This window comes from Pongo abelii, chromosome 7 (assembly GCF_028885655.2).
Source record: "Pongo abelii isolate AG06213 chromosome 7, NHGRI_mPonAbe1-v2.0_pri, whole genome shotgun sequence".
Classification (NCBI taxonomy): domain Eukaryota; kingdom Metazoa; phylum Chordata; class Mammalia; order Primates; family Hominidae; genus Pongo; species Pongo abelii.
Window position 1 is genome coordinate 12,050,484 of NC_071992.2, and position 27,292 is coordinate 12,077,775.

Genomic DNA, 27,292 nt, shown 5'->3' on the forward strand with positions numbered 1-27,292 from the left:
ATGTATTGTCTGGGCTGGGCAGCTCAGTAGGCTGGTGCACAGGCCTATGAAGCCCTAGGTTCTATGTGCAAAATGTTGCATTGGCTTTGTACCCCAGGGTCTCTGCTGTACACCCACTCTCTCCCCTTTATTTAGCCAACCATATCCAAATGTGGGCTGCTAGTCAGAGCTATGCACCCAGTACATCCAACACACTCTCTCCTGCCTGTCATCTGTGTCTGAAGACAACACACTGGAGTCATTGATTGAACACCTTCCTGTTGAGCACCTACTATGTATTGTTCCAAGTGCTGCAGACATAGGAGTTGACGAGACTGCCAAGGTCCCTGTCATCAAGGAGCTTACAATTTCATCTCTCAGAGGGATTCGTTCCTCTTCTTTTGGTCAGGAGAGTTTCCCTGGACTGTCAACCCACTGGTTCAGAGATTTGTCAGAGCTTGGGCCCCTGATTCCTACCTCTCTGATCCTAGCCATGCTCCAGACCACTGTAGCTCACCTACTGCACTGGACTTCTCCTTAGTTGTCAACTCACTGTTTACAAATGTGTCTACGAATGTGAATTGCACTATCACCCTTGTTAGCACTGGTGTTTTTATATTCGTTCTTTAGATTAGACATGACCGTGGTAAATGTCACTGTGGTCATGGGAACGAGAACATTCAGCAACATCCACTCAGAGAGAAAGCAAGTGCAGAAGGTCATTACTCACAAAGATTACAAACCTCCCCAGCTCGACAGTGACCTCTCTCTGCTTCTACTTGCCACACCAGTGCAATTCAGCAATTTCAAAATGCCTGTCTGCCTGCAGGAGGAGGAGAGGACCTGGGACCGGTGTTGGATGGCAGAGTGGGTAACGACCAATGGGTATGGTACGTGCCCTCTTTTCAGAACCCATAGAAAGCCCCAGTGTAGGGTACCCTAGGCTACAGAGCATGATGCTTTGGGTGTGGGAATGCTTGGGTCTGAATTGTGGCTTTATCTCTCTTGAGCTCCTTCACCTTCCTCACCTTCAGTTTTCTCATCTGCAGAATGCCAGGAACACCTCCTCAAAAAAGGTATGGGGATTAAATTAAATGAGATCCCCAGTAAAAGCCTAGGACATAGAATAATCTCAAAATAGGAGACCGATGATAATTTTTGTGGAGCCAAAAGCATGATAAGCCAGTTTGGATATTCCCACCTGCGGCTCTTTGACGATGGCCATCTCCCCATCTATTGGCCACATCATGTAAAACACCATCCCAAGATAGCTCTGAGCCAGTGATTCTCCAACCAAGCTCCATTACGGATGACTCCACCCCTTTCCCTGCAAGGCACCAGGCTGCCTGGCCAGGGAAGATCTCTGGGATGGTGGGAGTGTGGTGGGGAGAAGGCCAAGAGTTCCCCTGGCATTGTGGTCAGTTCCTTCCTACAAAGTGGCATGACCAGATGTGTCGTCTTCTTGGTTTCTCCATTTGGCTTGGTGAAGACACTGGACAACACCATTTCAGAGGTTGGGCTGCTCTGATCCTCTGCATGGGGCAAAGCCTGGCTGTGAAGAGATGGTGGGGCCAGGGAGGACCTTCATTCCAAATTCCCCTGGCAGGGGCTGAGGCTGGGACTTTTGTGGGCTGCTTCTGGAGAGAGTGAGCTTCCCACAGGAAGCACATTTAGTGGAGGAACTTCTTGTTGGGGCTGTTGGAGAGGAGATTGAAGTCATCCCAGGCCTCCATGCCCTGTGAATTTGTGATCTGCTGGACGTTGGTGGCCTCCCAGGCTTCCATACTGATCGCGTGTGGGCTGTTCACTGTTGGCGGCTGATGCAGTGCTCACTCTCACACCAGCTTTCTCCCTTTGTCAGACCAATATGATGACTTAAACATGCACCTAGAAAAGCTGAGAGTGGTGCAGATTAGCCGCAAAGAATGCGCCAAGAGGGTAAACCAGCTGTCCAGGAACATGATTTGTGCTTGGAAGGAACCAGGCACCAATGGTATCTGCAAGGTACTCACCCCTGCCCAGCCCCCTCCTCCCTCCAGGTACCCCATCACTTTCTAGGTTCCCAAATTGGGGGTCCCTAGCCTACACCACTAGGACCCTCCCATTTCCCCTCCATGTTCTTGCTGGAGGTACCACTGATTGCAGACTGTTGTTCCTTTTCTCATTCCCAGGGAGACAGTGGCGCACCTCTGGTTTGTGCTATTTATGGAACCCAGAGACTCTTCCAAGTGGGTGTCTTCAGTTGGGGCATAAGATCTGGCTCCAGGGGGAGACCTGGTATGTTTGTGTCTGTGGCTCAATTTATTCCATGGATCCAGGAGGAGACAGAAAAGGAGGGGAAAGCCTACACCGTAATCTCAGGATCCACGAGAAGCTCACTGGTGTGTGTTCCTCAGTACCCCTTCTTGCTAGGATTGGGGTCTCAAATGCTGCTGGCCACCATGTTTACCGGTGATAAACCTAATTGCTAAGCTTTGGACCCATGCTTTTTCCTTCTCTTTCTTCTCTCTCCTCTCTTCCTTTCCATTCTCATACAAGCATCTGTGGAGCATCTGCTGTGGGGTAGCATCTACACTGGCCCCCAGAAGTTAGACATGGACTCAATTCTCCCAAATCTCACGGTCTAATGAAGGAATGTTAAACACAATGCTAAGAAGAGGCATGAGCAGTGCATGGGGAATCCCGGAGGAAGACAATAACCTCCAACAAAGAAGGATGGTTTCAGGAAAGCATTGGAAACTCAATCTTGGGAAATCACTTATGTTTCTTGATCTCAGTTTCCTTATCCATGAAAAAGGAGATTCCATTAGATGAAATGTAAGGTCTTTCATCACGCCAACATTCTGTAATGCTTAATAACTTACTTCTCTCATGGAACGCAATATTACCTCGTCACTGCCCCACTCTAATTCTGTCAGTTCAGTGCATGATATAGACGCACGCACAGGGAGCCCCCATCTGAGGTGCAAATGCATTCATCTCCTGGGCCATCCATGAAAGAAAGTCTCTGGTAGAGTTAGGATCAGGGTTTTTTTGTCCAGTTTGAACTTGAACATGGGGAGATTATGGCTTGCTACTTACAGACCACACCATTCTTTCTTTCTCCTTAATAATCCAAATAAAATGTTAGGATAATGAGGTGGATTGGAGGAAGTGGCAACATCTGCCCTCTCCACATATGTGGGTCACTGAGTGAGGCCCACTGCCAGTCGCCAAAGTCATTATCCAGCCAGTGAGAAAGGATAAAAATTCCAGATGAGAAAGCAAGCACATCTTTTCACTGAGTGGAAACAAAATTGCTTGTGTGGCCAGACTGAAATACAAATGATAAGAATTTGTTTTTAGAAAACTAAGAGACCATGTTTATTTAAAGATCGGTGCCATGAAGGACAGTCAGGGACTAGTGGTAGTTTTCTGGGCAGTCCTTTCTTGTTTATGTCTACCTGGCATAGCTACAAAGGAGACAATCATATGTGGCCCCATAAAAGAGAAAGACATTCATCTGCTCATTCATTCATTCATTCATTCATTCAGATACTTTGTGAAACAGGCACTGGAAAGATACAGGAATGTAGATGGTATGGGTGGTTCATGACATCTAACGTATATGTCACAGCTAAATTTGTGCCTCTTCTCATAGGGTCCCTCGCAATTAGTAATTAGTTTCATTATATAAATGCAGTTGTCCCTTGGTATCTGTGGGAAATTGATACCAGGATCCTTCTTGGATATGAAAATCCATGGATGCTCAAGGTCCTCATATAAAACAGTATTTGTATATACCCTATGCAATCCTTCCATATACTTTTAAATCTTCTCTAGATTACTTATAGTGCCTAAAACAATGTCAATGCTAGGTAAAGAGTTGTTATACTGTATTGTTTAAGGATAATAATTTTTAAAAAGTTCGTGCATGTTCAGTACAGATACAACCATCTGTATTTTTTCCAAATATTTTCTATCTGAGGTTGGTTGAATCCACAGATGCAGAACCCATGGATATGGAGGGCCAACTGAACTTGTATACATACATGTATACATATACTTAGGTATGTACATGCATTTGTATACATACCTATGTATGTATGCACGTGTCTGTATACATACATAATTTTATATATACGTAAGTATATAAAAATACATACTGTTTTATTTCTAAATACATATCATTTATTTATGGATAGTTTCCTTTCATTACATATATGTAAAGAGAGAGGGATTTATTTTAAATAACTGGCCCATGTGATTTTGAGGGCTGGCAAGTCTAAAATCTGTGGGGAAGGCAGGTAAATTGGAGACCCAAGGAAGAGGTGATGTTGCAGTATCAAGTCTGAAGGCCATCTGGGGGCAAAATTTCTTCTTTGGGGGACTTAAATCCTTTCTCCTAAGACCTTCATCTGATTGGATGAGGTCAACTCACAAATGGAGGGCAATCTGCTTTCCTCAAGGTCTAGTGATTCAAATGTTAATCACGTCTAAAAATAGCCTTCAGAGCAACATCTACACTGCTGTTCAACCAAACAACTGGGCACCAGAGCCTGGCCATGTTGGACACATTAAATTAACCATCGACAGTGTCATAGTCCCATCTCTTGGACTACTGGGAACAACATGAAATACAGGACTTCCCTCTTTGAAGTTTAATGGCTTACCAACCAAAAAAAGTCCAGGACCAGATGGATTCACAGCTGAATTCTACCAGAGGTACAAGGAGGAGCTGGTACCATTCCTTCTGAAACTATTCCAATCAATAGAAAAAGAGGGAAGCTTCCCTAACTCATTTTATGAGGCCAGCATTATCCTGATACCAAAGACTGGCAGAAACACAACAAAAAAAAGAGAATTTTAGACCAATATCCCTGATGAACATCGATGCAAAAATCCTCAATAAAATACTGGCAAACCAAATCCAGCAGCACATCAAAAAGCTTATCCTCCATGATCAAGTGGGCTTCATCCCTGGGATGCAAGGCTGGTTCAACATATGCAAATCAATAAACATAGTCCAGCATATAAACAGAACCAATGACAAGAACCACATGATTATCTCAATAGATGCAGAAAAGGCCTTTGACAAAATTCAACAACCCTTTATGCTAAAAACTCTCAATAAATTCGGTATTGATGGGATGTATCTCAAAATAATGACACCTATCTATGACAAACCCACAGCCAATATCATACTGAATGGGCAAGAACTGGAAGCATTCCCTTTGAAAACTAGCACAAGACAGGGATGTCCTCTCTCACCACTCCTGTTCAACATAGTGTTGGAAGTTCTGGCTAGGGCAATCAGGCAGGAGAAGGAAATAAAGGGTATTCAATCAGGAAAAGAGGAAGTCAAATTGTCCCTGTTTGCAGATGACATGATTGTATATCTAGAAAACCCCATTGTCTCAGTCCAAAATCTCCTTAAGCTGATAGGCAACTTCAGCAAAGTCTCAGGATATAAAATCAATGTGCAAAAACCACAAGCATTCTTATACACGAATAACAGACAAACAGCCAAATCATGAGTGAACTCCCATTCACAATTGCTTCAAAGAGAATAAAATACCTAGGAATCCAACTTACAAGGGACATGAAGGAACTCTTCAAGGAGAACTACAAACCACTGCTCAATGAAATAAAGGAGGATACAAACAAATGGAAGAACATTCCATGCTCATGGGTAGGAAGAATCAATATCGTGAAAATGGCCATACTGTCCAAGGTAATTTATAGATTCAATGCCATCCCCATCAAGCTACCAATGACTTTCTTCACAGAATTGGAAAAAACTACTTTAAAGTTCATATGGAACCAAAAAAGAGCCCGCATAGCCAAGTCAATCCTAAGCCAAAAGAACAAAGCTGGAGGCATCATGCTACCTGACTTCAAACTATACTACAAGGCTACAGTAACCAAAACAGCATGGTACTGGTACCAAAACAGAGATAGAGACCAATGGAACAGAACAGAGCCCTCAGAAATAATGCCACATATCTACAACCATCTGATCTTTGACAAACCTGACAAAAACAAGCAATAGGGAAAGGATTCCCTATTTAATAAATGGTGCTGGGAAAACTGGCTAGCCATATGGAGAAAGCTGAAACTGGATCCTTCCTTACACCTTATACAAAAATTAATTCAAGGTGGATTAAAGAGTTAAATGTTTGACCTAAAACCATAAAAACCCTAGAAGAAAACCTAGGCAATACCATTCAGGACATAGGCATAGGCAAGGACTTTATGTCTAAAACACCAAAAGCAATGGCAACAAAAGCCAACATTGACAAATGGGATCTAATTAAACTAAAGAGCTTCTGCACAGCAAAAGAAACTACCATCAGAGTGAACAGGCAACCTAGAAAATGGGAGAAAATTTTCGCAACCTACTGATCTGACAAAGGGCTAATATCCAGAATCTACAATGAACTCAAACAAATTTCCAAGAAGAAAAAAAGTGAGTGAAGGATATGAGCAGACACGTCTCAAAAGAAGACATTTATGCAGCCAAAAGACACATGAATAAATGTTCATCATCACTGGCCATCAGAGAAATGCAAATCAAAACCACAATGATATACCATCTCACACCAGTTAGAATGATGATCATTAAAAAGTCAGGAAACAACAGGTGCTGGAGAGGATGTGGAGAAATAGGAACACTTTTACACTGGTGGTGGGACTGTAAACTAGTTCAACCATTGTGGAAGTCAGTGTGGCGATTCCTCAGGGATCTAGAACTAGAAATTCCATTTGACCCAGCCATCCCATTACTGGGTATATACCCAAAGGACTTTAAATCATGCTGCTATAAAGACACATGAACACGTATATTTATTGCGGCACTATTCACAATAGCAAAGACTTGGAACCAACCCAAATGTCCAACAATGATAGACTGGATTAAGAAAATGTGGCACATATACACCATGGAATACTATGCAGCCATAAAAAATGATGAGTTCATGATGAAGCTGGAAACCTTCATTCTCAGCAAACTATCACAAGGATAAAAAACCAAACACCGCATGTTCTCACTCATAGGTGGGAATTCAACAATGAGAACACATGGACACAGGAAGGGGAACATCACACACTGGGGCCTGTTGTGGGGTGGGGAGAGGTGGGAGGGATAGCACTAGGAGATATACCTAATGCTAAATGACGAGTTAATGGGTGCAGCACACCAACATGGCACATGTATACATATGTAACAAACCTGCACATTTTGCACATGTACCCTAAAACTTAAAGCATAATAATAATAAAATAAAATAAATATAATCAGTAAACCAGTAGATGGATCTGAACATTACTCAGGATGCTAAAAAGCAATATGGGAAAACATGAGAGAGAAGTTATGAAACAAGGCAGATGGAGTTAAAAGGACTAACATGTGACTACCGAAGTTTCAGAAGAAAAGAAAAGAAATAATGGAGAAAAGGAAACATTCAATGAGTCCGTGACCAAGAATGTTCCATAATTAATGAAAGACATTGATCTTCCAATTCTGGAAGCACAATAGACTCCAAGCAGAATTTATATATCTCTAAACACATTTTAGTGAAATGGCAGAACAATAAAGGCAGAGAAGATCTCAAAAGCAGCATATGCGAGGAAAAAATGGATTACTTACAGAGGAGTATCAAATCAACAGACTTCTCAACAGCAGCAAGGGAAGCTAAAAGATGTTGGAAGAATACTACCAATGTGCTGAGAAAAAATAACTGCCATATTTAAATTGTTGACACTAAAAACTATCATTCATGTAAAACAGATTTTAAAAAACGGTTTTCCACTAAAAAATTTTAATAGAGACGTGCCGCAGAATGCCATTTTGGTCAATGATGAACTATATATATGATGGTGGTCAGAGCAACACACTACACCATATGGCCTAGGTGTGTAGTAGGCTACGCCATCTAGATTTGCATACATTGATGTGTGCCTAGAAATGAAATTGCCTAATGATAAATTTCTCAGAACGTATCCTGACCTGACTGTATTTTAAAACACTTAAAATTTTAAAATTTTGAAGGTGGCATGTACAGGAATATTCATAGCACCATAGTTTATAATAACAAAAAATTAGAAACACATAATCGCTAAATTCGTAAATAGAAAACAAACCAATCTAAATGCTCATTATCAGAGACCTGAATAAATTTTGGTATAGTCAAACAACAGAATGTCATTAGGGGATGATTACATACATCAGCTGGAGTTAAACAGATCAACATAGCTTAATCTCACAATGCAGTGCAAAGGCAAGTTACAGAAAAATGTATTCAGTGTGGTATTTCTATAAATTTTAAAAATGTGTCAGGATATATTCAGATGTAGAAAAAATAAGCAACTGCAAAGGGAAAAGAAATGCAAAGTTCAGGATATTCGTTATGGCTGGAAGAAATGGAGAGATCCTCAGAGGGCTTCAACTCTGTAGTGTTTTATTTTATGGTATTATTGTTTTGCATAAAGACAAAAATATTTTGTATATTTAATATTTTACCGTAATTTTAGAAAGAAATGGAAAGGAGTGAAACAGAGGGAGAAAATTTGAAGTATTTATAAGCTCTTCTCATTTTGCAAAACAAAATGCATATTTAATGGCAAAACTAGTACTTGCGAGAGACGGTTGAAAGGGGAACAAGGATGAAAGAATAGAGCAGCTCTAGGTTAGTAAACAGAAACCCTTATCTTACCAGCAGACTTGGTTGCAGGGCTGCTCTTCCAGCTTGCCAGGGATTTTAGGAGGTCGTGTCATTGTGGCTGTGACCTAAGGCCAGGAGGCTGGTGCGCCAGCCAGTGGTTGGGAGGTAGTGGGAAACATGGCTACCCTGTCTCCCCCAGGCTGTCTCACAGCCTGTAGCTGATGACCAGGAGGAAATATCACACTGAAGAGTTAGGTCACTGTAAAAATCCAATCCAACTCTACCGGAGCTCAGCTTTAGCTGGTGCTGCTGCTGCCTACATTGTACATTGCAGATATTAGTAAGTGCATCTCATTCGACCCAAAATCACATCCAGAATACTAGCGTAAGGCAGCTGCAACATGACACACAAAAATGGAATTAGGATTTAGGGGAACTGGATTTTGAGTGCTTATTGAGACACTATCTAGCAAGCCTACCACTCTGGCTGCTCAGCATATGCACACAACCTTCTTTATTAAAATTTCTAGAAAACAATAATAGTAACAGCATGCTCCTAACACAATACAACTATTCTCTACGCAAATAGAACACTCTGATCCTCTGAAAAGTCTCATAAAATCATCATATCCATCTTTGAGTGAGATTGTTTAATCACAATCTCAGCTTCATATCCCTGTCAGTTTGGGTCCTCCAAGAGCCGATGCCAAGACTGAATTATATGTGAAAGAGATTTATTGGTGGAAATGCCTGGCAAGGATAAAGGATCTTGGGAACAGGAGGAGGCAGAGTATCTTCAGACCCCATTGCAGGTCTGAGAAAGTCTGGACCAGGTTGGTGAGAATTCCTGAGCAAAGGGTGCCAGGTTGAGCAGTAATGGCCCAAGAAAAGTTGGCCCCTGCCACTCTCAGCCATTGGCTGGCTATACTCCGTAGAAGTGCGGTGTTGGTCTGACAGCTATCATGGATCTGGAGAAGGAGTAAGCTGAAGGCCGTCATCAACTATGCTTCCCACAGCAGATTCTTTTGAAGTAGATCTGGGCGGTACACCTCCATGGCCACCACAATCTTATATCCTAAAGATCAGTAATAAATGTAACCAATGTGAACACTTGGGGAAAAAAAGGAAATTGGTATATACAAACACATAAAACAAACACAAAAATCCAGGCTGCTGCAATTGTTCTCAAGTCTGCAACTCATCCTGAGGCCACAGTTGGCCTTCTTCCAATTTGAACCTCAGCTGATTTTGGTTCTTTATTTGTTGGGGTGACCAGACATTCATTTCTGAGCTCTTGATGGTTTTTCCTGTATGGGGTTGCTATAGTTTTCCACTGATTTTTCCCTTTGGACAATGAAATAGAAAGAGCATCTTCAAAGGATGTAATGGATTTCAGACATATTCCTCCTTGTCCCCATGTGTGGAGCAAATCTCTGTTCTTTGATATTTGGGGTCAGTCTTCTCAGCCAAGACACTAACCTCCTCCTTTGCCTATTGGCTTAGTGGTATAATGAACTCCACATGTCCAGGTGGCAGTCTCAATTCTCCATGCAATAAACCATCGTATTCCCTGGTAGAGGCATTCTTCCCTTGGGAACCAAGGTCTCTAAACCTCCAGAGCTCAAAGTTGCAGTGGTAAGAAGCAAAACTTTATTGGGTGTGGATTATTATGTGCAATAGTAAATGAAGCCAGTCCCATTCTTATCCCTTGGTTCCCAAACCCAAGTTTTCTGGCCATACAAGAATCAGCTCCTGTTGAATGTGCTACATAATAGACACGGTACTTTGTAAAAGAGCACTCCAGCCTCACATGTCATGAGATATCAACAGGCTCAGTTGCATAACCCCTATGGGGCCATTCCACTGTTCTATCAGGCATGCTGCTTCTGGGTGGTGGGACCTATGGGAAGATCCGTGAATCCCATGGGCACCCAGTGCATTGCTTCAGTTCTGCTGCATTTTAATCTGTTGCATTTTAATCGGTTTGTAAGAAGTAATGCCAAATGCAAAACCATCGTGATGAATAACTAGGCATTTAGTAAGTTATGTGTGATGAGGCAGCAAAGGCCTTGTGGGCCTGGGAGACACATCCATAGACAGAATGAATAAATATCTACTACTGTGATGGAAAATTGCTGACTACTCCATGAGGGAACGGGTCAACTGTAATCAATTTTCTACCAGATGGGTACGTGCTACATCACCCCCAGCCTACAGACAATGGCCACAGCAGGGCCTTCCAAGGATGCTGGTGCTCTCCTTGGAAATGTATTTTTCAATGCCTGATATAACAAAGCATCCTCAGGAATCTCATAAACTAGAGTTAGAGGATGGGGGAGCAGGTCATAATAAATCCATTCTGGCATTCTTATCTAAGACTTTGGATTCCTTCTTTTATATTCTGGAAAGCAATTCTGTTTAACGTAGGCCATTTTTTTGGTCCAAGGTTTTAGTCCTTCAACCAAATAGAGCCACTTCCAGCTGCTCTAGGTAAACCACTGAATTCAGAATTTCTCTTAAGTGCACTTAGACTGATAAATTTGGCCCAGTCAAATAAAATTCTAAGTCCCTTAGAATCCATTCTTGCACATAATCCTCAGGTTTCTACAAATATATATTAGAAGAATGTTGCAGTTATTTTAACGTTTTCTATCTTCTCCTGGGTCAGATTTGAACTGATTTCTATGAATTATACTGGGATGACTCTAATGACTGCTGTGAGAGGTGATGGGGGGTAGTGGGCTATGGGAGAATCAGCATTCCCTGGGAAAGTACTTTCTTCAGATGAGTCTACAAAGTCTTCAAGCAAGAAGGGACTAGGTTCCCAGAAAGGAAAGGAAGGGAAGCTCAGTGGACTTTAAGGTTGTGAAGTACATTGATTCATCTTAACATACCCAAGTTTCCCAATGCAATACTCCTGGTCACAGTCCTTTCCAATTAATCACCTTTCATGGAAGCACCTAAAGAGGCTGTGAATTCAAGTTAGTTAGGTTGTAATTCTGCCACCTTGTAGGAACAACCCTGGGTTCAATTTCTGCTATGATAAGAGATTCTTTCAGGGGCAGTTGTAGAAGCTTCTTTGATGCTTCTCCAATGCTTTTGAGTTATGCCTCTGAGTTGAAATTTTAAAGGCCTGAGATTGTTGGGGTATTTTGTTCTGTATTTTTTCTGTAAATTTTCCATTGCATTCAATAACTTTAACCCTTGTACTTATCTCTTCCACCAGAGTATTCTATCAAAAAGGTGCTTGGTGTCTTTTAATAGGCAATTGATTCCATGAATGACAGGTCATAACTTAAGACACTGCATGCCATGGACTACCAGAAACCCATTTTCCACTAGCCAGGAGGTCATTATTGGCTTCAAGCTAATCCATGCCTAATAACACATCTTAGATTTCCCTCCATCTTTGCAGTTGTATTTCCTGGAACCACTTTCAGTACCAAATACTGTATCAGTCAGGATTCTTTCAGGAAAATAGAAAACACTCATGTATCTCAAACAGAAAGGTATTTAATACCTGAAAATGGGTACTTCTAGAACCATCAAAAGTGCTTGAGTGTCAAGGTCAGGAAAAACAGTTGCTTCTTTTCAAGAGCTCAGTAAACTAAAGGAATCATTGGAACCCCCTGCAAATGATATAATTATCTTCAGTATCAGGATGATTTGCAGAAGACCCAAAGTTAATGGCAAAACCTCATGACTGCCATCTGCTGAAATCTGCATGCCTGCACACAGCTGCCATGGGAAAATGATTGCTCCCTTTCCTCTGCCTCCTAGAACTTGGCTGAGAATCTAAATTGGAAGCCTGCTGGGATCCTGAGAAACACAGCTCTTAGGCTTTCAGCCTCTACAATACCTGGGAGATTTAGAAAGGAAGCGATGGTGCTAAAAATCAGTATATAATATCTGGCATATTGACCTGCTAAATGTGGAAAACAAGAAGAGTAATTCCCTCATGTGGTTGCTATGAGGATTAAGCAAGATAACACTTGCAGATCCTGGGCATAGTATATTGCACATGATTAGGCTTAATAATGGGTAGTGTGGTGTCTTTCTCAGCCCTAAAATCAGAATAGCTCATAGCTGTCAACTCTGTCCTCTGTGAGAATGTGTTAGATGACGCTGAGCCATTATTTTCCATTTGTCTCCCATTTCCCCAATACAGATCCTTGTGCTGTACTTCCCTGGGTCCTGGGAGGCTGGCTCCTAGGGACTGAGTTACCTGGGATCCTAAATGCCACTTGGCTTGACCTCAGCAAGTACCAACAGGAAGTACCAGGGCAGGAAGGGATAGGGTTGGGGTATTTCTTCCCTGTCACTTTCCTGTTTGGGCCATTGTTCTGCCGCTGGCTGGGTCCCTTCTATACTCAGTCCTCACAGGGTAGTCCCTCCTTCACACTTGCAGTCCTCACTGGATTCCAATGACAGTAGCTTCCCCTATGGCTTATGGCTACTGTTCAACTCTGGACATCTTGTTCTCCTTCGTTGAATCCCTTTACAATGCACACAACTTTCAGTCCCTTCATTAAAATGCCTTCATTTGCACTTTCGGAGTAGAATCCTGTTTCCTTCTGGAGTCCTTCCTAATTGACATACTTAGGGCCATCTTCCTTAACGCCCCAGATCTGCTGGTTTCGGAGTCATCAACCTCCTCATTTCCACTGCAGAGGGCTGGAGGGAGATTCGAAAAATCAGGGCAGGGCCCAGGAGAAGGTGAGGAGTGATGGTGAGCGGAGAAGTGGAGTGATGCTGAACTTTAAGTTGGCATCGCGTGCCCCTCTTGGCTGGCATGGGGATTTCATCTCCAGGAGGCCAAGTGGAGTGGACTGTGGCACACAGACAATGCCCTCCTGGACACAAGTCTGGGGCCCACACCTGGCACCCGTGTCCAAAGTGGTATCACTACATCTGGAGTTGCACCTCTGTTGCATTGCCTGCAAAGATCCAACTGTCCCCGTACAGGGAAGAATTAGGGCACAGCTGAAAACCAAAAGGGAAAAGAAATGGGCTGAAATCCATGGGGAGCAATGTCTATTTCTTAGTCTGTCTCCTGCCCCAAATAGCTCCCCTCTCCTCCCGCAGCTTGTGTTGACGCGTGGCTTTCCCTGGCAGCAGATGCCACCGGAATGTAAACTAGGACGCAGAGGGCGGTGATGAGCCACAGGCCCTCAGGCCATGTCCTGTCCTGCCCTGACTCCCCAGGCTCCCTTGCCTGGAGTTCAGAGCACAGACCCTGAGTGACCCCCTGCTCGCCACGATGTCCCAGCAGGGCCCCTGCTCCCCAGAGCCACAAAAAATTAGGGGGACCCTCTGTTCAGCCTGGGAGGGGGCCGGGGTCACATTTGTGAACTGGTGGGCAGAGGGGGTAGTGCCGGGTGGAGCTGCAGACCTCCCTCCTATCCCTGCCCCATCCCTACCCTGTCCACCCCTTTCATTCCCTCCCACTGCGCCCCTGATGAGGCCTCTAAGGGAAGCCCATTCTCCCCCTGGACCTTCAGGGAGCCGGGCTTACCTGCTCTTTCCCCTGGGAGAGCTTTCAGGTCGGTCTCAAACAGGTCTTTCTCTCCCTGCACAGGTTCTTTCAGAGCATGGCTTCAGCCTGGTTACTTCTGACACCAGCCAGGAGGAACAGACTATTTTCCATACAGCAGTTACCACCAGAAGTACCTGAGCAAGATCACCCTCAGCTCCTGCAGCCTCAGGGCACCCGAGTGTCCTGTCCACTGGGCATTTGTTATGAACAAAGATTTGTGTGGCCTTTCACTTTGCACGCTGAAGCGCTAACCCTGGCTGCAACGGGACAGGGGGCCACCAAGGAAGTCATTAATGTTAACTGAGGTATAGGGTGGTGCCCTGGTCGACAGGATGGTGGCCTTATGAGGACACTTATAAGATGGATGCCCGCTTGTCTCCCTGACCCCTCTGACACAGGAACTGAGGAAGAGTCACAAGAGGACACAGTAGATGCTGGTCACCTGCAGGCTAGGAAGAAAGCCCTCCCCAGGAACCTGGGTCTTGGGGACTTCCAGCCTCCACTGTGGGAAATAAATGTGTGTTGATCAATCCACCCAGTCTATGGTGTTTTGTAATGGTGGGCAGAGCAGACAAAGACAGTATGAAAACATAACTTCTCCCCACACGTTGAAGTTACAACAGCAATGCTTTCAACAAATTGGGCAATGCCTTTGTGGTTCCCACTGGGCGAGGGTTGAAGCTTACAAAACACAAAGGCATTTTTGAACGTCTGGTCTTTGAGGTATAATTTCTATTCAGCAAATTCACCACTTCAGGATGGATGGTTCTGTGAATTCTGATGAATGTAAATGGCTGTGACCAGACATAGAACTTTGGCCGAATGTGGTGCCTCATGCCTGTAATCTCAGCACTTTGGGAGGCTGAGGTGGGCGGATCACCTGAGGTCAGGAGTTCGAGACCAGCCTGACCAACATGGTGAAAACCTGTCTCTACTAAAAATACAAAAATTAGCTGGGCGGGGAGTCATGTGCCTGTAATCTCAGTTATTTAAGAGGCTGAGGCTGGAGAATTGCCTGAATCTGGGAGGTGGAAGTTGCAGTGAGCCAAGATCATGCCATTGCTCTCCAGCCTGGGCGACAAGAGTGAAACTCCATTTCACAAAAAAAAAAAAAAAAAGACATAGAACATTTTCATCACTCCAAAACATTCCCCTGTGCTTCTTAGTAATCCATCCTCTTCCTGGAACCGCAAACCTGGGCAACAACTCATGCGTTCTCTGTGCTTGGAGTTTTGCCTTTCCCAGAATGCCATGGAATCATACAGTGTGCAGTGGCTCGTGTCTGGCTTCTCCAACTACGTGCGATGCTCCTGAGATCCGAGTTGTTATACGTGTCAGTCGGCTGTTCCTCTTCGCTGCTGTGTAGCACCACTGTTGTGTGAATGCACCACAGTTTGTTCATCGCTTCCTCCGACGATGGACATTTAGGTTGTTACCAGTTTTTTGCAATTAAGAAGAAAGCAACCATAAACACTGGGTACTGGTTTTCATGTGGATGTATGTTTCCATGCAATCTTGTTTTGATTAAAATGTGAACTCATCTACTGCTGTGCTAGGCAAGTTTTGGATGATTTGGGGTCTAAATGAAGATAATGCAGGTGCTTGCTGTGTTCTCCCTTTCTGAAGTCTGGGACTGCTGTGGAAGTTTTGTGGTTTCTTTGGGCAGGATGGTGGGTAATGCAGGAATTCTTTTATCTATGCCCTGTTCTATCTCATATGCATGTCCCCTCCAGTGCCCAAAAGTTTGCAAACACTTAGAGCAGCAATGAGATGTTTTGCTCTACTGACCCCAAATACATGCTGTTTCCAAAGAACAGAGGCAAGGAGGCTTTCTCTCCCATTTCAGGACCCCGCTTGGCAGAGAAAAGAAAAGCATTAGGTTGCTGAATTCTAATGCTTTGCTTACAGCTATGAGAAGTACAGTAAATGCTGGTTCTGACAAAACTCTACGTCCAATAAAATGAATGAACTGCCTAATATTTTATCTGTCTTCCAGTTATTCCGATGGGATAGTTCCAAGAGGTTCTAAGATAAATTTTAAAGCCTCAAAACAGCTGGGGAAAGAAAGTCCCATAGTCATTTTCCCTAAAATAGAATATGGATAGAATTTTGGAAAATGTTTGCAAACTTCCCTTATGTATGGAATTTCGGAAAATGTTCACAACCAGAGCTCCTTGCCATTAATTAGTAATACTAGCCATTCTTCATACACCTGTCACATCCACGGTGATTTCTTATCAGAACGATTCACTGGCCGCATAGCAGGGAAGATGGCTTATTTGGATTTGAGCTTTATTCAGTAAACTGACCCCCCCTCCCATCTACCACTCAACCTGGTACATTATTCCAACTTGATAGCTTAACTTGAACCATGCACATTTGTCAATATTCTCCTATTTTTGAACTACCAAAACAACAATTCTGATTTAACTCAGAAGTTCCCGCAGTTCCCGTACACCTCTGTACCTTTGCCCAGATAGAATGCTGCTTGAGTTTCAGGGTTGCTGTAACAAAGTTCCACAAACTGTGTGGCTTAGAACAACAGAAATATTGTCAGGAGCTCTGGAGGCCAGAAGTCCAAAATCCCAATGTTAGCAGGACCAGGCTCCCTCTGAAGGTGCTAGGAAGGATCTGTTCCACTTCTCCCTCCTGGCTTCTGGTACATTCTTGGCTTGTGGCAGCACAACTCCAGTCTTCACATGGGGCTCTCCCTGTGTGGGTGTGTCCAAATGGCCCCTTTCTATAAGATCACCAGTCATATTGGATTGGGGGCCTGTCCTACTCTAGCATGGCCTCCTCTTAATCAATTACATCTGCAAGGACCCACTTCCAAATAAAGTCACATCCTGAGGTCTGGGGGTTAGAACATCAACATAGGAATTTGGGGGACCATCACTTAAACTGTAACAAATGCATTCCTGCCCTCCCCCCAGGGCTTTCCCTTTGGGAATTGGCTTAGCCCAGACAATCTTTATTTCCTCTAGACAATTTTCCCCCTCGCCTCTTCTCCCACCCACCACACACCCGTGCCCCTCCCCTGGCTTCCAATGATACCCTTACCCCATTGTATTAAGGTAGTCTCTCTGCCAGTGTGTCTCTCCAGATGATTATGAGCTTCAAAGAGAGAGAACATCTATTGGTCATCTTTGCATTGTCCTCCAAGCCCAGCAAGTAGAAAGTGCTCCAAAGAGCTCCGGATGACTTCACGAACAAAGAAATGAAAGAATGGCACCACCAAAAGCTACCCTGCAGCTGATCCAGGCATGGATCTGTATTTTGGACGTGTCTTGTTCATAGAAACTGCTGGCCAAGGTGCCTTCCTTTGCAGGAAGACATTAGTAGAGATGACATGGGAGAATTAAAATCGTGGGCTTGGTATTTGCCACATCCTGTGCTCAGATACACCCATTAGCTCGTTACTCCTCTCAACCATATAGTGCTGCACTATCATCGTCCACATTTTACAGGGCAGTTATCAGAGGCACAAAGCTAAGAGACTCCGCTAAGGCCCCACAGCCAGTGCCCTCTCTGCTGTTTCACTTGAGCGGTTTGGAACAGCAGCCTGAGTCCTTCTCATTCCCCAAGGCTATTTCTAGAGCGCGCTTCCAGCTATTTTGTCCTGACACATTCATGAAGCTGAGACGCTGCCTCTTATAGGAGCACAGCTGGCTGGGGAGTCCTCCCACTCCGAGCCTCTCTGCCCCAGCTCCATCCTGACCTCCACACCCCACAGGGTTCAGGGTGATCCCGGCTTTGTCTGGACTGTGGCGGCTCCACCCCTTCCCTATTGTGACCTGGGCAGTCAGGCTGGGCTGGGAGATAGCAGGCGTGGAGAGTGAAGCCCCGCCCAGCCCCCCTTCCACACCAGAAGCCTCTCTGTGGCTGATGGGAGGACCAGGGCTGAAGAAAGGATGGAGGGATGAAGGGCAGCCCTCCTGCTGCGGGTCGCCCTGCTGCTGCCCTGGGCCTGCAGCTCATGGCACGTGGGTCTCTGGGAGTCCTTGTGGATGTGTCTCTCCAGGGCCCTCCATCCTCAGTGGGCAGGAGAATCCCCTAGGGAGCTTGCTCTCAAAGTCAGTTTCCAGGCGTGCTGACTCGGTAGTCACGGGGTGGGATCCGCGGGTGGGAACTGCATTGCTAAGAAGTCCCTCGGGTCAATCAGATGCAGGTGGTCCCTGACCAGGCTCAAATCATGGCTCCCATACAACCCAGACGTTAAAGTACGTGTGGGAGAGAAAGGGAGAGAGAGAGAGAGTTTACTGTCTGTCTTCAGTACCAGTTTTCCAGAGTGAATGGCCATTGTAACGAACCCCTTCAGGAGAGCTACCCGGCTGTCAAGGTGGAGATGTTAGGCAGTGTTGACGCCAGTGTGTGACCCTCAAAGGGGTCATCTCCTGCTATCGCTTTGCAAATCTTCTGAAGGACTATGCAGCACCTACCAGGTCTAACACAAAACCATGACATCATGCAGCTACAGCAAAGGCGGTGCATTAACATCTACTATGGATCCATCTTCTCGAGCCTGATAATTTCTGTAGCCTTGTTCCATGTCCAGCCAATTTATTGGTCAATGAATATCAAATCTCTGCCACATGCTGGGAGCTTTTTTTTTTTTTTTGAGACGGAGTTTTGCTCTGTTGCCCAGGCTGGAGTGCAATGGCATGATCTCGGCTCATTGCAACCTCCGCCTCCCAGGTTCAAGTGATCCTCCTGCCTCAGTCCCCCTAGTATCTGGGATTACAAGCACACACCAACATGCCTGGCTAAATTTTTTTTATTTTTATTTTTAGTAGAGACAGGGTTTCACCATGTTGGCCAGGCTGGTCTTGAACTCCTGACCTCAGGTGATCCACCCACCTTGGCCTCCCAAAGTGCTGAGATTACAGGTGTGAGCCACCACGCCTGGCCTGGGAGCTGTTTTAAAAAGCTTTTAAGCTTTTTAAGCTTAACATGGCTTTTATCATGCTTGAAGTTAATGCATGTTCTATTTTTACAGTAAATTCATGGCCATCAGACGATATTAATTAGACATACACGGCATCAGGACCTTCACAGCCACCACAGGTTTTCCCCTCTCCACCCATTATGTTCTTAGGAAATTCTACTTGCTTTGCCCAAACTTTAGTAGTTTCCCATCAGCCCCACAACCACTGCAGCCCGACACAACCACTGCAGCCAGGTCCTCACGTACCACCACAGCCCCTATTCCAGGGCCGCCCCCACACCCCCAGCTGCCTGCCCCGATGGGTTCTGGGGCAGTCGGAGGAATTACTTCTGCTTGGTCACTGGATTAGGGTCTATTTCAATCCACCATGACCTCATCTTAATTTAACTAATTATATCTGCAAAGACTCTATTTCCAAATGAGGTCACATTCTGAGGTTCTGGGTGGACGGGAATTTTGGGACGATACTATTCAACCCAGTCCAGATCGTCTGTAAGATCTTAAAAGAACAGGTCCTCTGTAACCAAAGGGAGGCAATGAGGGGCAGTGGTTAGGGGTGCAGGCTCTGAAGTCAGATGACCCAGTCTCCCTCCAGGCTCCCCTACTTGAACTGCCTGTGTGACCTCGGCAAGAGGTATCCCCTGTGCCTGTGCCTCTTCCGATTTCCTCATCTGTAACATGGGAATAGTAAGAGTTCCTACCTTTTTGGGCTGTTGCGAGAATTCAGTGAGGTAATGCACATGAAGCGCTGAGCTAATAGGTAATAGGAGATGAGATGCTATATAGACTGTTGTCTTCATCACTCTCTTTCACTCCCATCCAGTTCTCAATAGCATACACACGGCTGCCACAAATACACAGAAGTGCTGGGAATTAGCTCTGTGAGACAGGCCTATTTCATATAAGAAAAATGAGGATCAGAGAAGCTGAAAGTCTTGCTGAGGACACCCCAGCAAGGCGAATTACAGGCCCAGAATTCTAACGAGGGCATCCGGACTCTGGGATTAGAACCGCCTTCTGCGTCCCAGGAAAAACCTCCCCTAGTCATGCCCAGATCTGCCTGGTCTAAAAACCACAAAAATAGCAGGAGTTTCCACTGAGTCAATGCTTGTCATATATAAAGACCTGGATTTAGCTGTTTCCTTCCATTCACAGAGCCGTCCTGCAGGAGAGATGTTACTTTTACCATCAATGTAAAAACTGAGCCTTAAACTGCTTAAGAAACTGTTTAGATTCATTCAACTGAATATTCACACTGGAGTTTGAATCAAGGCCCATGTGACTTCAGAAATTTAAGATCCAAACCGTACCACTGTTGTACCTGACATCTTTCGTGCAGCTCCCTCATCTTCAGAGAAACAATTATAATTCTTCACTTTAAAGCAAGGTCATGTGACTTTCCAATGACTTCAGGGCATTCAGTAAAGAACAGCTTGGTTAAAAGTAAGTTGATGAGCACAGCAATTTCTTCATAATGGCAACCTGGTTAAAAAAAAATAAAATAAACCCATACCCGGCTTTGGGAAGGAAGTTGTTTAATGTTTTGTATTTCGACTTGCAACACATAGAGTGGTGATTTTTTTCAACATTTTCTGTGTCACTTAACATTTTTGAAAATAAAGCCTTTTAAGCTGTGAAACAATATGAACATCCTGATCCTATCTCTGTAAAATATGATGGGTGCACATTGATAGACGAGGGTGTGGAAAGTTAACATCTGAAGGTGACAATAGGAGTTGCCTCTGCATGGGTGGAATTAGAAGGATTGTTATTTATTTGAATATATGATAAAGAAAGTTCAAGTAGCACAGACGGCTGCACAATGAAGAGGAATTTCACCTCTTACACTCATTCTCAGTCCACTCGCCAAAGGCAATTATATGGATATGTATTCTTCCTGAAATATTCTTTTCATACACAATCATCTATAAAATCGTGTATGAAAAAAAGTCTGCCCATCATGTAGTGTGTGTTTATATATAAATGTACTTATTTATATAGTTATGGGTATTCTTCGTGGTCTTTTTCCGTATCTGAGTTTTCCAACTTTTTATCATTATACATTTCTTTTTTTTTCTTTAAGTTCTGGGATACATGTGCAGGATGTGCAGGTTTGTTACATAGGTATACATGTGCCATGGTGGTTTGCTGCACCCATCAACCCGTCATCTAGGTTTTAAGCCCAGCATGCATTAGGTATTTGTACTAACACTCTCCTTCCCCTTGGTCCCCACCCCCACCGACAGGCCCTGGTGTGTGATGTAAACATACAGAATGCTTCACGAATTTGCATATCATCCTTGCGCAGGAGCCATGCTAATCTTCTCTGTGTTGTTCCAGTTTTAGGATATGTGCTGCCGAAGTGAGCACTATACACTACTTTTTAATAGAAGTTTTTGAAAGGTCCAAAAGGTTTGGGGAAACCTTGGAAACCATGAGAGTTACCATATTCCTCAATTTTCACATTAATTACGTCTGCTCCATTTATTTGTGCTATTTGGCCATCTTTTTCAGCATGTTTTAGGATCTGTAAGTTGTTTGTAATTCAATGTTTTGTGCCACAAGATAACATTTTGATACAATATTTGTAATTTTTGCATTGGCATATGTCAGTTTGTATATCTACTGTATTTGTCCAGTGACCTATTATGAGGTGCAATGGGTTTTTGTTGGTTTTTTTACTTTTTGTTATTGTGAACAACACAGAAAGAGAAAAATGGGTTGGCTGAAAATGGATTTGGGGTGAAAAGGCTGGGGGAAAATGTGAAGAATTTTGAAAAAAACATACAAAAGTGCTTAGAGGTAAAACAGATTATCAAACCAGCCCTTGTTGTATTAAAACTAATGCACGAGCTGGGCGTGGTGTCTCTCACCTGTAATCCCAGCACTTTGGGAGGCCGAGGTGGGTAGATCACCTGCAGTCAGGAGTTTGAGACCAGCCTGGCCAATATGGTGAAACTCCATCTCTACTAAAAATACAAAAATTAGCCAGGCATGGTGGCATTTGCATGTAGTCTCAGCTAGTCGGGAGGCTGAGGCAGGAGAATCACTTGAACCCAGGAGGTGGAGGTTGCAGTGAGCTAAGATTGCACCACTGCACTCCAGCCTGGGTGACAGAGTGAGACTCTGTCTCAAAAATAATAAAACTAATGCATGAGACTAGATGGTGATGATTGAGAGTCCTTGTTGACCAAATTGTTTGTTTTCTTTTCCAGAAGTCCCAGAGCATAGCTATGTGGTTGGAGAGCCTATCAAAACTATTGTCCCAAAGGCTGTAGTCCCAGCCCTTTCAGAGACCAAGTCAGGAAGATTGCTTGAGCCCAGAAGTTCAAAATTGCAGTGAGCTATGATTGCACCACTGCACTTCAGCCTGGGCAACAGAGCAAGACCCTGACTCTTAAAAAAAGAAGTCTGCTCATCAAAAGGTGCCATAAGTGCTTTTTGCCTCGTGCCAGCGGGCTGCACCTCAGTAGGCTATAGGAGTAACTTGTTCCTGCCCCTTCCCCTCCCAAACAACCTTTCTTTCCTAGGGTGACAGTAGCGGGACCTCTGGTTTGCCAGAAAAAGAACAAAAGCACATGGTACCAGCTGGGTATTATCAGCTGGGGTGTGGGCTGTTGCCAGAAGAACATGCCTGGAGTGTACACCGAGGTGTCCAATTATCTGCTTTGGATCAAGAGGAAGACTGTGCTGGCAGGGAAGCCTTATAAGTACGAGCCAGACTCTGCGTACGCTTTGCTTCTCTCACCCTGGGCCATTCGGTTACTGTATTTTGTGATGCTTCTATCATCCTGGTGATTAAACACCACGTTGTCTCAAAAGCCAAGCGTCCTTCTCAGTTTGTGCACTAAGGTACAGAGCAACTCCAGGTTGCAATGAGTGGCTCTCAGATGATGCGTTGTGCCTGAACTAATCATAGAACTATAGTAGTACTTAAAAGATAGCTAAGACCCACGTCACAGCCTATGGGTCACCTGGAACTTGGAAGTAGCTTGCCACTTTCAACCTGAGCCCTCTCCAAGAGTTTGGAGCGAGTGCCTTTCCACCAGCGGGGAGCATGCCAGGGACCTGGGAAGCAGGAAGCTTGCTCTTTCCTCCTTGCAAACAGGCATCCTTCCACAGCAGCTTTTATCCTACAAAAGGGTAGACGGTTCATGAGATAGGAAATATGTTGAACTCCCTCCCCCTTCATTGGTAGTTCATCCCAGAAACCTGCAGATTTGGTTTCCAGAAAGATCCTTGTCCTTCACCCTGCTTGCTCCCTCAGCCACCATCTGGTCCTGAGTCCCCACTAAAAGTTGCTTTTGGCTCTCAGAGATTATGAGCAACAACGCTAAGATTCAGGATCAGAAGTCACTGAAGCAGAAATGTCCTAGCGTTGGGGTGGGAAAAAAAACACACAGCTAATGAGATGTAGTAGTCAAGGTACCTTTGCTAGCAAGCATCAGGAGCTCCAATTGAAGCTTAAAAGGATGTCGGTGGTGCAGACTCAAAAGAAGAGCAGAGACCCTGGGAGCTGCCCCAGTAAACAGCAGTCTGACAGTCTGATGGACACCAAGGGCACCTTTCGGGCCATCTGGATGAGAGGGTGGACTGTCCATTCTTCATGCAATCATCGTTGAGCAGAATTTTTTCAATCAGGCATGACATACAAAACAGCATTCTTTACTGAGGCAACTTGGCATATTTTTGGAGAGAGAGAATGAAAAAGCTGCAGAATATTTTTAAAAAATGAGAGCATTTTATATGAGTTTGCCTTAAGTGGAATTCCATGAGCTGTGAACAACAACAACAACAACAACAACAAAGGAAAAGCATCAATCTTTGTGCATATGCATTTGAGAAGAAAGAAAATATGATGTAAAGACAGTTCCTTTAGCCTGGTCTTCATTAGCTTTCTCAGAACAGGATAGCTTGTCCACCATCTGAGTCTAGAAAGCATTTAGGTGAGGAAGCACCTAAACGCCTTAGCAGGAAGAATCAGTATATACCTGCAGTCCGTTTTGGTCTAAAGCTGCAGTGGCCACAAGAATTTTGGCAGCTGGGAAGCAAAGAATGGTGGCTACATGCAGATGGGGTAGTGTCCCCAAGAAAGCTGGGTTTAAAAAGGATTTCCTCTTGTCTATGAACTAAGAGCAGTGATGATGCTCTGGGCTTAAAGTTCAGAAGGCTGAGGCTAGGAAAGGCTGAGGCTAGGAGAGGCTGCAGTCTTGTGCCTTCAGCTCAGGCCAGTAGGCAGATAGAGAAGCTGAAATGACCACATCACTCCACCAAGCTCCTGTGAGAGGGTGTATGTGTACATGTATGTGTACGTGTGTGCATGTACGTGTGTATGTGTGCAGATGTACTATGTGCATGTACGTGTGTGCACATTTACTGTGTGCCTGTATGTGTGTGGGTACTTGTGTGTGCGTGTGTGCACTTGTGTGTGTACTGTGTGTTTGTGTACTTGTGTGTGCAGGTGTGTGTGTACGTGTGTGTGCATGTGTGTGTTTAGTGGTGGTGCTTCTCTGCCTCCATCACAAAGTAGTTGTCAAACTTTCAGATTTTTGCTAATTCTATAAGAAAGAAATGACAACTCAAAGTAGGTTTTTTAAAAAATTGAAATTTGCACAAAGAGAAATACTCTGATCTTAAGTATACAGTGTGAAGAGTTCTTAAAAATGGTTTTAATTTTTATTAAACCCATGTGATCAATTATTTATTTCATGGTTAGTACATGCTGAATCCTAAGAAATTTTCACCTATTCCAAAATTGAGAAGATATTGTATTGTTTTCTTTTACAAGCTTTATCATTTTAGCTCTAACATTTAGGTCCATCATCTATCTTGAAATTATTTCTGTGTATGGTGTGATATGGGTCAGGATTCATTTGTTTCATATACACAGCCAATTGAATTGAAAAGGCCTTAATTTTTCCATTGGATTGCCTTGGCATCTTGGTCTAAATCAGTTGGTCTAAATTAGTATAAGTATAGGTCTATTTCCAGAGTTATGTCTTTTTTTTGCTGACCTGGGTATTCTAGGACTGGGTATCTGGTTTGGTTTTTATTTGATATCTGACCTGGATGTCTTTGTTTCCACTAGAAAGTGGCATACAGATAGTCGGTAAAAATAGCTATTTAAGGCAAGCTTTTGGTAGCCCAAGTGGTTGCTGCTATTGGCCATTATGATGGGAACGAGGAACACAAGTGCTAGAGTAGGTAGCGAGGCAGACACGAGCAGAGCAGGAGAGGGCCCCACCCCCCAACGAGGAGTGGCAGGTGACTGTCAGGTAAGTAGCGAGGCAGACATGAGCAGAGCAGGAGAGGGCCCTACCCCCCAACGAGGAGTGGCAGGTGACCGTCAGGTAATGGTCAGCAGTTGGTAAGCTGTCTCTTTAAAACAATAATCGGTCACAGCTGGCACCAGGGACAGGCGGTCTCACAGCAGACAGAAAACACCTAAAGCTGGTGATCAGCAGCTTCCCGGTAAGATCTCAGGAGCTGGGTTAGTGGGCTCAAGCATGTGCACTAAGAGGCAAAATGGCAGAGTTTAACTGGTATATGGCCTTCCTCCAGAAATGTTCGACTGATAAGGGAAAAAATGCCTCAAGTGAACACGCACACAACTTTAGTCAATACACTGCACATGCTCACCTCCCAAGTGCTGGCAGGCCACTGGGCACGTGGAGAGCCCACCCCAAGGGAAGAATCAGGGAAAAAGAGATGCAGACTCCTCAAGCCTGCCAACGTATAAAACCCCAAGTCAAAGGTCAAACAGCGCACTTGAATCTCTCAAGTTGCCTGCTTGGCCCTCTTCCAAGTGTACTTTACTTCCTTTCTTTCCTGCTCTAAAACTTTTTGATAAACTTTCACTACTGCTCAAAAACTTGCCTTCGTTTCTCCCTCTGCCTTATGCCCCTCAGTCAAATTCTTTCTTCTGAGGAGGCAAGAATTGAGGTTGCTGCAGACCCATATGGATTTGCTGCTGTTAACACAAGAACTGTGGGGGTAAGCTAATTGTTTAGAACAGAGCTTTAAGAAAATAGCAGCCCAGGTTTTTATTTTATTTTATTTTTGGCTTAAGTCTCTTTTTTTTTTTTTTTTTTTTTGAGACAGAGTCTTGCTCTTTCGCCCAGGCTAGAGTGCAGTGGCACTATCTCGGCTCACTGCAAGCTCCGCCTCCCGGGTTCACGCCATTCTCCTGCCTCAGCCTCCCGGGTAGCTGGGACTACAGGTGCCCACCACCGCACCCGGCTAATTTTTTGTATTTTTAGTAGAGAAGGGGTTTCACCGTGTTAGCCAGGATGGTCTCGATCCCCTGACCTTGTGATCCACCCACCTCGGCCTCCCAAAGTACTGGGATTACAGGCGTGAGCCACCGTGCCTGGCCAAGTCTCTTCTCTCTTGTAGCTGTAGAACCAGTGTGGCAAATACTTGGGCTCCAAATTTCATCCTATTGATTGCATGAATACAATATAAATAGAATTCACAGCCTTTCTAGGTCTCTCATGTGAAAGGTAGGGTTGGAAGAAAGATTAGACATCTGAGACTCAAAATAGGGAGATTTGGGTAGATTTTCATCTATCTGTTATAAAATGGAAGCATTATTATTATTTATGTGTGGTAAAGCCAACAGATCAGAAGACAACTGCCATTGAAAAGAGAGTTTGTTACTCACAGTTTCTGGGAGGAGGAGCATGCAGAACCACATGGGGAAGCACCAGAGGCAGAAGGAGCAGGGAAGAGCATGTAGGCAGAGTCTTTACTGTGGGCTTTGCAGGAAGGAATGGGTGAGGCAGGCTCCACAGGCTGAGGATTGGCTAGTGTGGATAATTCAGCAGGCACTGGAGGATAGAGATTGCTGCCAGTTGCCTGGCACTTGGCTCTGGTGATTAGGGGAGAGAGAGCACAATAAAGGAGGTATTTGGTGGGTAGTCGCTTTGCATTGGTTGGGCTGCATATGAAAAGTGCGCTTGCAGATGAGTCTTTTACTCTGTCTAGGAATTGTCCAGCCCTGGGATGGGCAGACACTCTAGGATGAACAAGGTCCCAGATATCAAACATCAAAATACACAACATTGAAAATACAAAAACTTCAAAAACACAAAAAGGCACGATTAATACAGTATTCAAATACCTTGAACACACAAATCCCACTGAGTCTCACTTACCAGCAAAAAAACCTTTCCTCTCTTCTGAAAACTC

At 44.3% G+C, this 27,292-nt stretch overlaps 1 protein-coding gene, 1 long non-coding RNA gene and 1 other non-coding gene across 4 annotated transcripts in view; 1 reads left to right on the forward strand and 2 right to left on the reverse strand.

Moving 5' to 3' along the window:
• PRSS51 (serine protease 51) overlaps positions 1-14,690 on the forward strand; it is a 34,130-nt gene extending 19,440 nt beyond the window's left edge. Inside the window, exons 3-7 of one of the 2 annotated variants that reach the window (XM_054561177.1) lie at positions 610-697; positions 809-869; positions 1,841-1,983; positions 2,151-2,360; positions 14,200-14,336. In XM_054561177.1, the coding sequence (XP_054417152.1) occupies positions 610-697; positions 809-869; positions 1,841-1,983; positions 2,151-2,360; positions 14,200-14,295 (598 nt within the window). In that variant the 3' untranslated portion in view covers positions 14,296-14,336. Of the gene's footprint in view, positions 1-609; positions 870-1,840; positions 1,984-2,150; positions 2,361-14,199 lie in introns of both variants that reach the window. The other variant, XM_054561175.1, reaches the window with a different exon arrangement.
• On the reverse strand, positions 8,084-18,098 carry LOC129060885 (uncharacterized). Its single transcript, XR_010141048.1, has 3 exons — positions 17,218-18,098; positions 14,137-16,868; positions 8,084-13,604 (listed from the first exon to the last, which is right to left on the reverse strand). It is a non-coding gene; the product is annotated as an uncharacterized LOC129060885 (long non-coding RNA).
• A 3,267-nt stretch (positions 18,099-21,365) lies between these two features.
• LOC112134729 (U6 spliceosomal RNA) lies at positions 21,366-21,472 on the reverse strand. Its single transcript, XR_002916092.1, has one exon. It is a non-coding gene; the product is annotated as a U6 spliceosomal RNA (small nuclear RNA).
• Positions 21,473-27,292: the final 5,820 nt, after the last annotated feature.